General features: G+C 44.8%; 1 protein-coding gene across 7 annotated transcripts in view; it reads right to left on the bottom strand.

The window, feature by feature from the left end:
• Positions 1-13,574, bottom strand: part of Sema5a (semaphorin 5A) — a 450,819-nt gene that overhangs the window by 219,731 nt on the left and 217,514 nt on the right. For all 7 annotated transcript variants that reach the window (XM_021733399.2, XM_040272850.2, XM_021733404.2 and 4 more), the window contains one exon: positions 7,948-7,993. In XM_021733399.2, the coding sequence (XP_021589074.1) occupies positions 7,948-7,993 (46 nt within the window). The remainder of the gene's footprint in view (positions 1-7,947; positions 7,994-13,574) is intronic.

Below are 13,574 nucleotides of genomic sequence, written 5' to 3'. Positions count from 1 at the left end.
AACTCACCTATAAATGATTGAAAAGAATACCTAGGCCTTAGTGCTGCTAGACAATTCAATGAGATGCTGCTTGCACAGTGCTTATAAGGCCACAATCAATGTTGTCAATGATTATATTGCTGTTGGCATCATTCTTTTGTGACAGATTTGGTCACCAAACTTATATTGAATAAGCATAATACCAAATTTCAAATTAGTAGGGAGAGTTTTCCTTAAAGAAACAGGAATCTAGGCATCCAAAGCAATGACAGAAGAAATAAGTAGAAGGAGGATACACATTAATAGTTTAATGCAGTCAAGGACTTTAGGGGTAATCCAGTCTGCACTTCTTCCTGAATCTCCTCTCTAAAATGTACTGTGGGAAAAATTAAGGTCCAGAGAGGTTAAGTGGTTTGTTCAGAGTGTGGCTAATTATTGTTCATAGAAATATTAGAAGCATGAATACATGTTTGTGTTCAGTAAAAAAAAAAAAAAAAAGAAAGAAAAAAAAAAGAATGGTGGGGAGGCAGACAGTGGGAGAACAGGGAATATTGAGTGCATTCCTAGGGGGCAGTCCTGTTTAACCACACAACACCCAGGGAAAGTCTGTACCTGACAATGTCTGAGAGCCTGAGTCTTCTGTTCCTTGCAGATACACAGGCAAGTGATATTTCCCAGATGGCCTTGAAGCTGGATGAGGCCATGGGACAGAATTACACCCAATGGAATCTGGGCAGAGGGATGGGTCATCATTGGCCAAGTGCATAGAGATCTCCTCTGTATGACCCCTCACTTTTCCCCCAGGCTGCCTTTGGAGGTGTGGGCTGAAGATGGGGTCATCATAATATACAACATATTTTGATTCTGAACAGTAGCATAAAATAGAGCCCCACAAACTGCACTGGACAGTCATGGACATGAGAAGTAAATCTTCAGCCTGTGAGTATTCGGTACCTGGGAAAACAGGGTATTCTGTTAACGGCAGTGTACTAAGTTCACTAATACTCTCCAAACCAGTAAGTTCTCAGTCCTCATCTGAGTTTCAAGTCAGTAGAGACTTTTCTTTTAAAAATTATACGTTAACCATTATAAATCCCCCAGGAAGTTATGAAAAAAAGAATAATAAATGTGTTTGAAAATCTTGGTGGATGAAACAGGAAATTTTCACCAAGGAGTAAGATACAAGAGAGTGACTGGAATCTGGGGGAAGGACTATGCTATCTAGGTTCCCACCCACTGGTCAAGGTCTCCAGACACCATGCAATTGCTGTTCAAGGAGTGGAAATAGACCCATCAAGTACACACTGTCTGACAAAGTGAAACAGACAACAATCACACCACATAATATTGTGCTTACTCCAAAAAATATATGTTCAGAACGTGCTCTGTACTAGTTACCAGAATAAGTAACACACTCTTTCTCTAAAGTACAGATAGTGAATAGCTTAGGCTTTGTAGATTAGACGGTCTCTGTCAGGACTGTTCGGTTTTGCAGGGTAATAGCCATAGACAGTTAAGTAAAGGAATGGATGTGTGTTTGAATAAAACTTTATTAGCCATGATCATATACTGACAATATGCAAGTAAATGACCATGACTGGGTTCCAATAAAACTTTTAACTGTGATCCACATGCCCTAGTGTGTTGAACCTTGAAAAGACTTAATAACGGCGGTCTTTAAGATTCTTTTGCTTCTACAATGCTAAGATTTTAAGAACATATAAAGAAAGGAAAAAAAATAAGTTTGCAATCATGATTTTTGAGAGCTACAGGGGAGACCAGTCTCTTATGACCCAGTAAATATAAAGCATAATTTTAAAAATTAATCAATGTGAATATCTCATTGAAATAGTTTTTCTAAATTATTAATTAGTATATCATTCTTTAAATTATACAGAAGCTTTCCAACAGAGGGTAGTTATATCAGAGTGTTATGACCCATGAGACAGGTTATTATAAATGGACTCAATTTATTTTTAAATTTAATTTCATATTAATAAAAAGAAGTAATTTAAACTCAAGAGTCCCAGCAGGTTCTTTAGAAATGGCCACTATGGAATCATACATGTCTTGGGTTTTATATATATGAGGAAATCAAAAGAGATAAATTCCTAGCATATCAAAGATATTATAGATTCAATCAAGAAATCTTAATATTACAGACTAGAATAATGGCTTCTTCAGAATATGTGATGACCAAGACAGGAATCATCTAACATAAGGTTTTCTCAGTACTGGCAATGGAGCCATTCAAAGCCAGGTAATTCTTTGTTGAGTGTGCTGTGCACTGCAGGATATTTATAACCATCTCTGGTTTCCACCATGACAAGCTAATAGCAGCTTCCACCTCCAGCTGTGACTCCAAGGAATGTCCACAGGCATTGTCACATGTACCCAGGAGATGAAATTGGCCCCAGAGGAGAACAACTGGTTAGACATAGACATAGGTTAACACTCAATTCCTTGAACTCAGGTATACAGGAAGAGAAATTAACATCTACCTCAATTTTGGAGAGAGTTCTCTACCAAGAATGGTGGAGTAGGCACGGAGACTCAACAGTTTTCAATTTAGAAATCATAGAGGCAGGTGGCAAATTAGAACCGATTTCAATTTTTCTGCTTATTCCATCAGTTGTGAGAAAAAGGCTGTGAATTCTTTTCTCTTAGTAACAAAACCCGATTTAAAAAAAAAAATGGATTTTGAACCATTTCCCAAAAGAACATTAGGAAGATAGTGAGGTTGATGGAGCAGAGGCCCCGTGTGCTCCTTGGATTCTGTTCCAGAGCTTCCACCTCAAGCCACAGAAGAATCCCGATGGGCAAGTGTGGCTGGTTAGTCTTGTGGCCACCTGGGTCTTGTGGCCACCTGCATTTTTACATTTCAAAGAGATTTGTTCTTGTAAAGTAACTACCATCATCAAAGCAAGAACAGAAGCCACACAGAAGTCTCAAATCTGTCACCACATCAGGTAGGAGAGATGCCTAATGGGGAACCATGACTGAGGCCAAGAATGGTCTTCCACAGACGGCAGAGGCTCGTCCTGGGTCCACGCCAAGTGGCCAGGAGTGCACCCCAGCCTCCAGTGGAAAGACGCACAACAAATGTTAGCGCATTAATATTTGATTCTTCAGCCATTGAGGAAACACTGGTTTTATTGCCTCAAATTAAAAGCAACTCTTGAGTTTTCTCCTTACAATATTAAAGATGACACCTGCTTGAACTTCATAACAAATATTCCAAGTGCAGCCTTTTTACTTCATGGAGTGTGAACGTTCTTGCAATGAGGCCAAGAAATTGGCCTCAAACAGATCATGTTGCTATGGGTATGAGAGTCCCTGCATCCCAACCGTGTCAGATCTTTTTACTTCTTTAAAGACTTCACTGTGGAAGTCTCTATTATCTAAGGAGACCAGAGTCTCTTGGGCGGAGAAAGAGACCTCTGATTTGGAGACCGGCTGACTCATTTCCAGCTCCCTGCTTCAGGGTCACCATGCGATCTGACCTTGCAGGGAGGCCTCTCAGCCTATTAAAAATCTCATGAATTCAGCGTGGTTCCACAAAGGTGAGTAACCCGGTGACCAGGTTCCAGGGACAGCCAAGGGGGGCCCACCCTGCCTTCATGGAAAGGGGATGAACTCAGGGGTATCCCTGTGCCTCCCACAGCTGGGAAGTGTGGGGGCTGCTCAACTTCAAGGGGTGCCTTAAATCTTGGGACACGGGCAGAGCAGGGCTCCCTGGGGCTCCACAGGTCTGTGAAGGTCACTAAACACAAGGAAAAATAGAGAAGTTTCCCACATCTGCTCCTGACCAATGATGTTAAACCAACACAAAGGCCCATAATTTGAGGGAGAAATTTGACGTTGCAGAAGAGCGTTGAAGACAGGGGGCTGGTACTCAAGGAAGAGCCTGTCAGAGCCCAGAACTGCCTGCTTGTGCTGCAGCCTTCTCTGAGCCAAGTGTGCGCACCTGTGTGCTTTCAAATGCCGCTCAGCAACCGATTCTTATGGCTCTTCTCAAATTTAGGAACAAAAACGTGAAGTTGACCTCATACCCCAGAGTGTTAAGGTAAAAATGATGGAGAAAGAGTGAAACATACTATTAAATGCCAAGGCATTAAAAGGTCTGCAGGCATTTATTCTGAGCTACCAGAAGCCTAATGGTTGATTCTAACACAACACTGAGGCTATAAAGACAAGTACAACACGCCTTCCAACACAGTGCGCCTGCCCAGGAGGCAGTGATTGCTAGGCAGAAGTAAAGACCCGGTGCCAGGCATGGTGGTGCACACTTGTCATCTCAGTGACTTGGGAGGCTGAGGCAGGGGGGTCGCAAGTTTGAGGCCAGCCTGGGCAACTCAGTGAGGTCCTAAGCAACTTAGCAAGACCCTGTCTCAAAAAAAAAAAAAAAAAAAGTACTGGGAATGTGTCTGAGTGGTCAGCACGGCTGGATTCAATTGGAGGAGGAGGAGGGAGAGCAGAAGAAGACATAGTATTAATAGAAGTAGTAAAGGCCCGAGGGTGTGAAACACCCCAGAGGACAGTAGCCACCCTTCCTTGGGGGGTTACAAGGATGGGATACCTGAAGTGAGAGTCAAGGACCCCTCTTTTTTAGAGTAATAGAATAGGGTTAAAGCGTGGAGAGAGAGAGGAGGGCAAGAGAAAGCACTTGAAGCTGGGGAGCAGCTGCTGGCCTGGGAACCATGGGTGACCCGACATTAGTGGACAAGTTAGGAAGGTCCCCAGGGGTGGGCAGAGATGCAGCCACCCAGAGGTGGATGGCGCTGTATGGCAGAGGGGCGAAGTCCCACAAAGCCCCATCCAGTGCCCAGTGAGGGCTTGGCTGGGTGGAAGCCTTGTCCTCCTCCCTCCTTCCCTCTGCTTGTCCACCTTAGGAGTCCTTGGCCCAGTACGCTCATCCTCCCACATTTAAGCAATAATTTCCTATCTTTGGAGAGAGAAGGAGGGAGAAAACGATTAGCCTGAGCTATAAGAATGAATCCAGATGATCCTTTGCAGAAATAATGGAAGCCATGCAAGTCACAGTGCTCTGCCACTCAGTCCACCACTGCGCTGCCCGGCAGGCACCGTGCCACTCAGCACTTGAGGCCTGGTGAGCCCGAGTCAAACGTGCCGAAAGCACAGATTAGGCACCAAAACGTGTTACTTAAAAAACGGAATGGACCCTATCTCCTGAATTTCTTGTGATGACTCCATGTTGGCATTGTGATATTTTAGATAGATAAGTAAAATGCATCACTAAAAATAACTCCCCGTTTCTTTGCACTGTTTTCAATGTGACGATGGGATCATCCTAAATTACTTATGTGGCTCACGTGCTTCTCTCAGACAGCGCTGTTTACAAGAGCAGAACAGCACTTTGTTTGCCTCTGTGCTCGTTCTTCTTTGTTAGCCTTGGAAGTAGTCATTTAAATTAAAATAAAATATTCATAGAAATCAACAAGACCTCTTTCCTGGAGACGTGTAGGGAAAAAGTAGTGTCATGAAGAACTGCCAGTTGTATCCCTCGCCATGCTAAGTAAACAGCGGGCCACAGAACTGCACACACACTCGGGGTGTGAGAAGGCGAGCGGCACTGCTGGGCACCAAGGGTGCTCAAAGACTCTGTCCTGAGGGCTGCGCTCCCAGCACCACCTCTCAGCGCTCACTGCCTCGCTGGACCCTGTGTGGCCAGAGGAGGCTCTCACCCGTGGTACTGCCAGCAAGAGACCTCAGCTCCATAAGCCCTACACCTGCCTCCCCCCACAGGCAGGCAGTCTGGGCAAGGAAGTGGGCATGGGCAACGGGCAGTGAGTTTCCTTGCCGTGGCACGGAAATGTTATATTCACATGTTAATGGTAACATTGCATCAAGAAAAGCTGCAGAAATGTCACAAAGGACTCTCATGAACCCTTCACTTCTGTCCCCCATGGACATATCATCACATTGGCTTTATCATTTTTTCTGTCTTCATATGTATATATCTTCTGTACATATTTATGCAGTAAGTTCTAAAATCACTTAAAAATAAGTCACCAAAATGACATCTGTTACCCTATATATTTCAGTAGACTTTCCCAAAGGGCAAGGGCACTCTCTGAGATACCAATGAAGTTACCGAAGTCAGGGAATGGGTATTAACACATATCTACTATCTTACCTACAATCACAGTCTCTAAGTCATCCCAATAATATCTCTTAGAGTAAGAAGGAATAAATACAGGTCCAAGAACCAATTTGGATCAAGTCGTGCATGACGGTTGTGTTTCTTTGTCTTCTTTGGTGGTGGAATAACTCTTCGTCCTGTTTTCATATCCTTTACGACTTTGATGTTTGATGCCCTACAGCTTTCTGTAGGGCGTCCCTCTGTCTGGCTTTGTTGGAAGGTTCCTCATGACGACACTGGCTATAAATTTTGCTGGAATCTTCCTGTGTCTTTTTCAGAGCCACAAATCCATGGACTTTTTCCTGTTATTAGTGAAATCACTTTGCGCTAGCTGGTGTGAGGTATCTGCCAGGTGTCTTCACTGCGGAGTTGAAGGTTCCACTCGTGACTAACAACTAGTAAACAGGTGATTCTGTGAGACTGTGTAAGGGCCCTGTTGTCATCAAACTCAGATTCAACATCTTAGCAGGCATGGATCATTTCTGCATGAGAAGTGTTTTAGTGTGAAGACTGCCAAATCATAATTCCTGGACTAAATCATCCCTCCAGTGTTCATTCACTGGCATTTTATGTAAGCACAGGCCATCCCTTCCACCTCATTCCCTAGGTTGTGTCTTGTCCTTGTTTGAATATGTCCATGGATTCTTGTTTCTCATCTGCTGCTGTGATCATCCGTGTGGACAATCCGGTGACTTATTACTAGTCATTCTCACTTTTCAAAGCTGAGCCACTGTTCATGGAGAAGTCACTGTTCTCCTCTCTTCTCCTGCCTTGCTCCAGCTCCTCGTGATGGAGAGGCTTGGTTATGGTTTGTGGCCATTTTGCTGATGAGGAAACCAATAACGGCTGACAGGCCTGGCGCTAGATCACAGACCCAGGTGTAGGGTCTTCAAAGCTCATGCTTTTAACCAATATTAGCTTTGGTTGTGGATTGTCTTATTTCAAGACCCCAACAAATAAAAAAAGACAAATTTAATATTAAAACATAGCTCTAAAGTTTCCTGAAAGTTCACGAGTACCAGCATTACCAAGAGAATAAAACCACACGATAAATTCCTCCCCAGCCACTTCTCTTAGCCTAGGACATGAGGATGATACCAAAATAGGTTGAAGAACATTTTCCAAACTGTGCCTAGCTCAGGGACCCTGACATGGCCCACAGGGCATTTGAGAATTCCTGTGTGTCCCCACCATCTTGTTCTCTAGAGGCCCTGACCATCACACCTTCCCCGAACACCAGGGAGGGGGAGGGGGCTGTTACAATTCCTGTCACCACTAAAATAAAATCTGAGACACAAGGAATCCTGGCTCAGTCTCCAATCAGCAGTAACAGAAATAAAAACTTTATTTTGATCTATTTTGTTTATTCTTTGCTCTGTGTAGATCTTAAGCCCTAGATTCATATTTATCTAATTAGGAACAGAAAGAGGAAACTAAGACGCTTGCTAAGAACATGACAGCTGAATGGCATGAATCACACCCCATGAGCAATGGGTGCTCTCGGAGAGCAAAGGGACACTCCAGACTTTGCAGGAATGTCCTTGAGTTGGCTGTCACCTGAGGAAGAGTAAGTCAGGATGGCTCCTGTGAAACACAAGGTCACAGGGAACAGGAAGTGGCTGATGGTCATCAGCTAAGTGGCTGGCGACTCACACCAACAGGGCAGCCAGAGTCCTGGGGCCCGACCAGCTGAGAAGTGAGACACTGCCCCGCCTCGACGGGCACCCTTGCTTCGGTCTCCCTGCCCTCAAAACTGAGTTAATTGGGATGGAAAATGAGAGCTGAGAACAATAAATAGCACCTACCTGGATAAGAGACAGGTCCTCAAGCTGCAATCTGAAGAGGTAGTTCCTGCAAGACACAAGAGGAGAGCAGGTTTATTTTTAGTGGATTCTAAAAAAATCATAAGAGTTATGAGAATAAAGGACACAAACACATGAAGATTTGGGCTTCAGACTTATCCTGATGCAGGAGTAATATCCTGAATATATAAAAGAATTCAAAAACTGAAACACCAAAAAAAAAAAAAAAAAAAACAACCAAGTAATCCAGTTAATAAACTGGCAAGTGTATTAAACAGACATTTTACAAAAGAAAAACAAAACTGGTCAACAAATACAAGCACCATCTTTACTAGCAAAAGAAACCATCTTAAATATTTAACAGGAGGCAAATGGTTATATACACCATAATATATCCACAAACTATTCAACAATTTCAAAATCAAGATTGATCTAGCTGGGTGCAATTGTGTACACCCGGAATCCTTTGGCTGAGTGGGGAAGACTGCAAGGTCAAAGTCAGCAATACCCTGTCTCAAAAAATAATAATAATAATATTCAACATCATAGAGAAATCCAATCAAATCATCTCATTTATGAAAGCTAGAGGAAAAATATCAAAAAAGCTAGAGAAAAAATCAAATCATTAAATTAGAGATATACAAATCAAAACATCACTGAGATTTCATCTCACTCCATCAAGAACACAACCAGGGCTGGGGCTACGGCTCAGTGGTTAGAACACTTGCCTCGCATGTGTGAGGCAGTGGGTTCAATCCTCAGCACCACATAAAAAAATAAATAAATAAATAATAAAGTTATTAAACAAAGAACACAAACAATAATAAGTGTGGGAGAGGATGTGGACAAAGACACTCCTTTACACTGCTGGCAGATAGCCAGTTGGTAAACCACCATGAAAATCAGTATGGAGTTTCCTTAAAAGACAGGAATGGAGCCACCATATGACACAGCTAAGCCACTCCTCAGTGTTACTCTAAAAGTGTTAAAGTCAGCATACAATGGTGACATGCACATACCTCTGTTTATAGCAACACCATCCACAATAACCAAACTATGGAACCAGCCTAGGTGTCTCTCAGCAGATAAATAATTAAAGAAAACATGGTATGTATACACAATGGGGTGTTATTCACCCATAAAGAAGAATGAAATTATGGCATTTAGGAAAATATATAGAAATCGAGAATATCATGTTAAACCAAATCCAGAAAGTCAAGAGTTGTGAGTTTTCTCTCACATGTGAAAGCTAGAGAGGAAAAAAGAAATAAAGAAATAAAGAAGGTTGTGGTGGGGATCTCATGAAAATTGAAGGGAGACCAGTAAAGTAAGGAAAGGAACCAGGGGAAGGGTAGAGGGAGGAAAATCCTGGGGAATGATATTGGCCAAACTACATTGTTATATATCAAGTTCATCTACAAATATGCAACAATGAATCCTACCATTATGGACAACTAAATGCACCAATAAAGATATGGAGAAAAGCTTCCTGCTAACGACATGCCCAACTCAGAGGACAAAGGCATTCACCAGGCCAACAGACACGCTGAGACTTCCAGGAGAGCTGGTGAGTAAGTCCCCAGTGTGGGGGACTGGGAAGGTCAGGGTGCCTCTCTCCAACTGCATGCATTAGAAAAGGACAAGGGCATTTGACTCTGAAACTGAGTTTAACTTCAGTAAAAGCAGACCCAACTGTTCCCCAGGAGTCTCCACTCTGATCCATGGCCCCCTTTCAGCACGTTTTTTATGCAGGAATGTGAATTTCACCCAGGGTCTCAGGATCATGGCACTCCATCTTGTTGAGGAATTCAGTTTAGAAATATGGACTTCTTCGTCCACCTGAGGACACTGATGCTCCCAAGGGTTTGAGTCAGTTATGTGTCCCCCATGAGATACAGGAAATCTGAGAAATGGACACTGTCAGGGGATACAAGGAATAGCAGGTCCACAGTGTTGCAGCTTTGGGGGGAAACCCACTGCCCTCCATCACGGGGCCATGTTGGCCTCTGGCTGAGATGAGGGTGGCTCCTGATCATCATGAAGGAGTCACCAGGCAGCAGCAGCAGCAGCAGCAGCAGCAGCAGCAGCAGCAGCAGCAGCAACATTCCAGAATGAAAGGAGAAATCAACTCGGTGGAAGTGGAAGTGGAAAGAAAAAATTGATCTACAACAGAGAGCAGACCCTCGGGTGTGGATGAGTGTGGGCAGGGTCTAGAGGAGCCGGGTTGTACGATGGGTTGCCCAAGGTCACTTCTATGGCACCATGAAAAACTTCCCAGTGAGAAGCCAACGCAGATGACGTCCCCTACACTACCTTGGGGAGGGGTGAAGATGGAAGATGTCAGAGGTCAGAACTGGACCTGCCACTGCAGTTGGAATGCCAAGTGCCGCTATGCCAGGCAGGCACCGCTGCCAGGGGACCAAGGAACACGGTCATGGTCAGAGATGGGGCAGACGAAGCACAGCAGAATCTGATGCTCAGTAGCATCTGAGCTCACACTGCTGGAGGGCGGCCAGGACGAGGGCTGGCACCGCCCTGGGCACCCGAATTATCACAATCCCTCCCACACCATGGGCATAATGCCACCCACCAAGTGAAGCCTGTCTCCTGCCAACCACAAAAGCCTCTCGCCACATGCTTTCCGTCTCTCCAATTTAACCCCTGATATCCTGCCAGAGAAGCTTCTGGAAGCATTGTTTGGCATGTGCCATCCTTACCGCAAAGCTGTTGAGAGGAGACCTCCCTGTCTTTTACTACAGTAAAGCCAGTGTCCTCCATGCAGAGCCAGACACCAGGTCCTCAGGGAGCAGGGATGCCATAGGAGAGTGGGTTTTTTGTTTTGTTTTGTTTTGTTTTGGTCAGACACCAGGGAGAGGCCAGGTTTCCAACAGGAAGTTCATCTGAGGGAAAGGGAGGTGAGCTCAGTGCACAGGTGGAACAGAGTGACTGCCAAGGGAAACCATGGAGGCCACCAGCGTCCCAAGTTTTCCCATACTCTCAACAGCTGTGGCACAGGCACCCACACCTCTCCTGTAAGGGAGGTGAGGAATCCATACACAGAACTCGTCTCTCAGCTGAGGGATTAGCAAGGGACACGAAGGGCAGATACAACCCATCACCTCCCTGAGCAACGGGGCTCCACCCTCCACCATTTCCCCTGAGTCTTTTGGCTGCAAGCAGCTGCCCCTGTACTAGGAGAGGCATTATTCCCTGGTGGCTCAGAGTAATTGTACAAAGAAGAGCTCTGCCACCATACAGCCTCGGGAAGGAAGTGATTCCACTCTAGACCTCAGTCTTCTCATCAGGAAAATGCAAGTGGTCATCACGCCTAACCACCTAGTGGTGGTGGTGTGAAATTTAAACCCAAGGAAACTGTTTAGAATGGAGCCTGATCAATTAACAGCTACAGTTTCTAGTTGAAAATAAAGACTATTAAAACTTCCAGGCACACTGAAATTCTCAGCACATTCTCCACTGCCCTGGGACAGGAAGAGTGGTTCTGCCTTCCAGCAATCGCAGGTTAGAAGCAGAGGTGACACAGGCATCCCTGTGTCTTTAGGGACGGGCTGCAATGGGGAGGGGTGGTGGTGGTGCTGTTGGATCTTAGGAAAGGAGACAGCGTTAGTTTTCTTGTCATTAGTTGAGAGAAACTATTCGAACCCAAGATTCCTATTCTCTCTCAATTTTTCTCTTACACATTGCCCACACATACACATCTGTGTGTGCGTGCGTGCACACGCACAGGCCATGATTGTACTACAACATCCACCTCGCACCTTGGAACACTTTCTGGAATGGTAGCCCTCGTACACCAAGGAAGGAAAGAAGTGCCCTCCCATCACTGAGGAAAGAAGATGGTAGGAGCCACCGTGCTCTGCAGAGCTCCCAGCTGACACTTGGAGAGGAAAGCCCAGGGAGCAATGGGTGGAGGTATAGAGACCACCGCTAAATCTCCGGTTCCAAAGTCAGGTGTTTTCCACAGCAGATACCACTGATTTAGGACTGAAACTACATCACACTCGCATTCCACAGGTCCCTAAGCAAATGTCAGTCATCTGAACATTGTTTTTTCTGCTTCCTGCATGCTATGAGCCTGTAAGTCACCTCCTCTCGGCAAACAATGCCAATGATTTCAACATCTCCCTCCTTCTCCCAAACACCTGAGAACTATGTCTCCCTCCCAGTTTTCTCATCAGTAATAACACATCCATATGGAAGATACAGAGCAGGAGGCGGGAGGAGGCATCTGCCTCCTAGGAAAAATGCCAACATTGTTACGCGATACTGTTGCCATCACCACACCCATGCCCAACACCATGCCCATGCCCAACACCATGCCCATGCCCATGCCCGACACCATGCCCATGCCCGACACCATGCCCATGCCCGACACCATGCCCATGCCCCACACCATGCCCATGCCCAACACCATGCCCATGCCCGACACCACGCTGCAGAGAAGCAACGCAGGGTGTGGACTTTTCCTCTGGTTGTATTTTCTTGCTTACAAGACACAAGTTGGCAATTTTTAGCTCATTCTCAATTTTTTTAATCTAAAGGAGAATCAAAGAATCCAAGAATTCTAGAGCTGTCATAAAAGAATATACACCCCTCAATTTGTGGACGAGGGAAATTGTACAAATAAAGAGATGCAGCGTGACTTGTCCAAGGATTCAGAGAGAGACCCTTTGTGCTCACAATCAGGCATCCAATACCCTCTTCCTCGTCTCACCTGCTCTGAACACACACACGTAGTGCACGGCACCAGCCCTTACTGTGTCATCATTCCACAAGCTCATCGTTCACACCCAGGAGCACTCCCCGTCACTCTAAGACAGTTCAAGTGCTTCTCATAATGAGCTCTTGATTCTGGGCTATCAATTCCCACCTCTGGGGCTACAGTCTGGCTGTGACATATGTCTCCTCATTAAGAGAGCAGGTTGACCCCACTGGTGTGGCTGATGACACGGTGCCTCCCTTCTCACTCATTATTTGTTTGAATTCTTCCCAAAACTGTCTGCCCTTCATTTTAAGAGGGCACCATTTTCTTCATTTTTGAAACTAGAGAACTACACTGTACAATATGTCAGAATACTAAAAAATGGGGGAGGGACATTTTTACACCTGTACAAGGCCCATGGGAGTTGGCTGACTATATGGCCATGGGGAAATGAAATATGTCCCAAAGGCCTATGGGTCAAAGTTTGATCCCCAAACTGTGATGCTATTGGGAAGTGGAGGATGCCTTAGGAGGTCAGGAATACAGGAAAGAAGTTAGGTCACTGGGCATGATTGTGCAGGGGATACTGGGAGCCTCTGCTTACTGACCTGCATGGCCTACATGACCTTCCTGATTTACTGAGGTGAATTGGTCTCCCCAGTACACCCACAGGTACCATGGCAGCACCGGCCCCAAACAACAGGATCAAGTGAAACACAGATTGAAACCTCCGAAACTCTGAGCTAAAGTGAAAATTTTTCTTTATCCATCTAATCACCTCAGGCATTTTGTTATAGTAACAAAAAGATGTCTAACACAGCCATCGAACAAAACACCTTTTTTACCATGATAAATTTCAATAAATTTCTGACAAGTACTTTTCATGTAATTTTTATTTTTCTCAAATAAA

The sequence above is a fragment of the Ictidomys tridecemlineatus genome, chromosome 1 (assembly GCF_052094955.1).
Source record: "Ictidomys tridecemlineatus isolate mIctTri1 chromosome 1, mIctTri1.hap1, whole genome shotgun sequence".
Taxonomy (NCBI): Eukaryota; Metazoa; Chordata; class Mammalia; order Rodentia; family Sciuridae; genus Ictidomys; species Ictidomys tridecemlineatus.
Note: the sequence above shows the minus strand (reverse complement) of the source record. Positions and strands in the feature narration are given on the sequence as shown.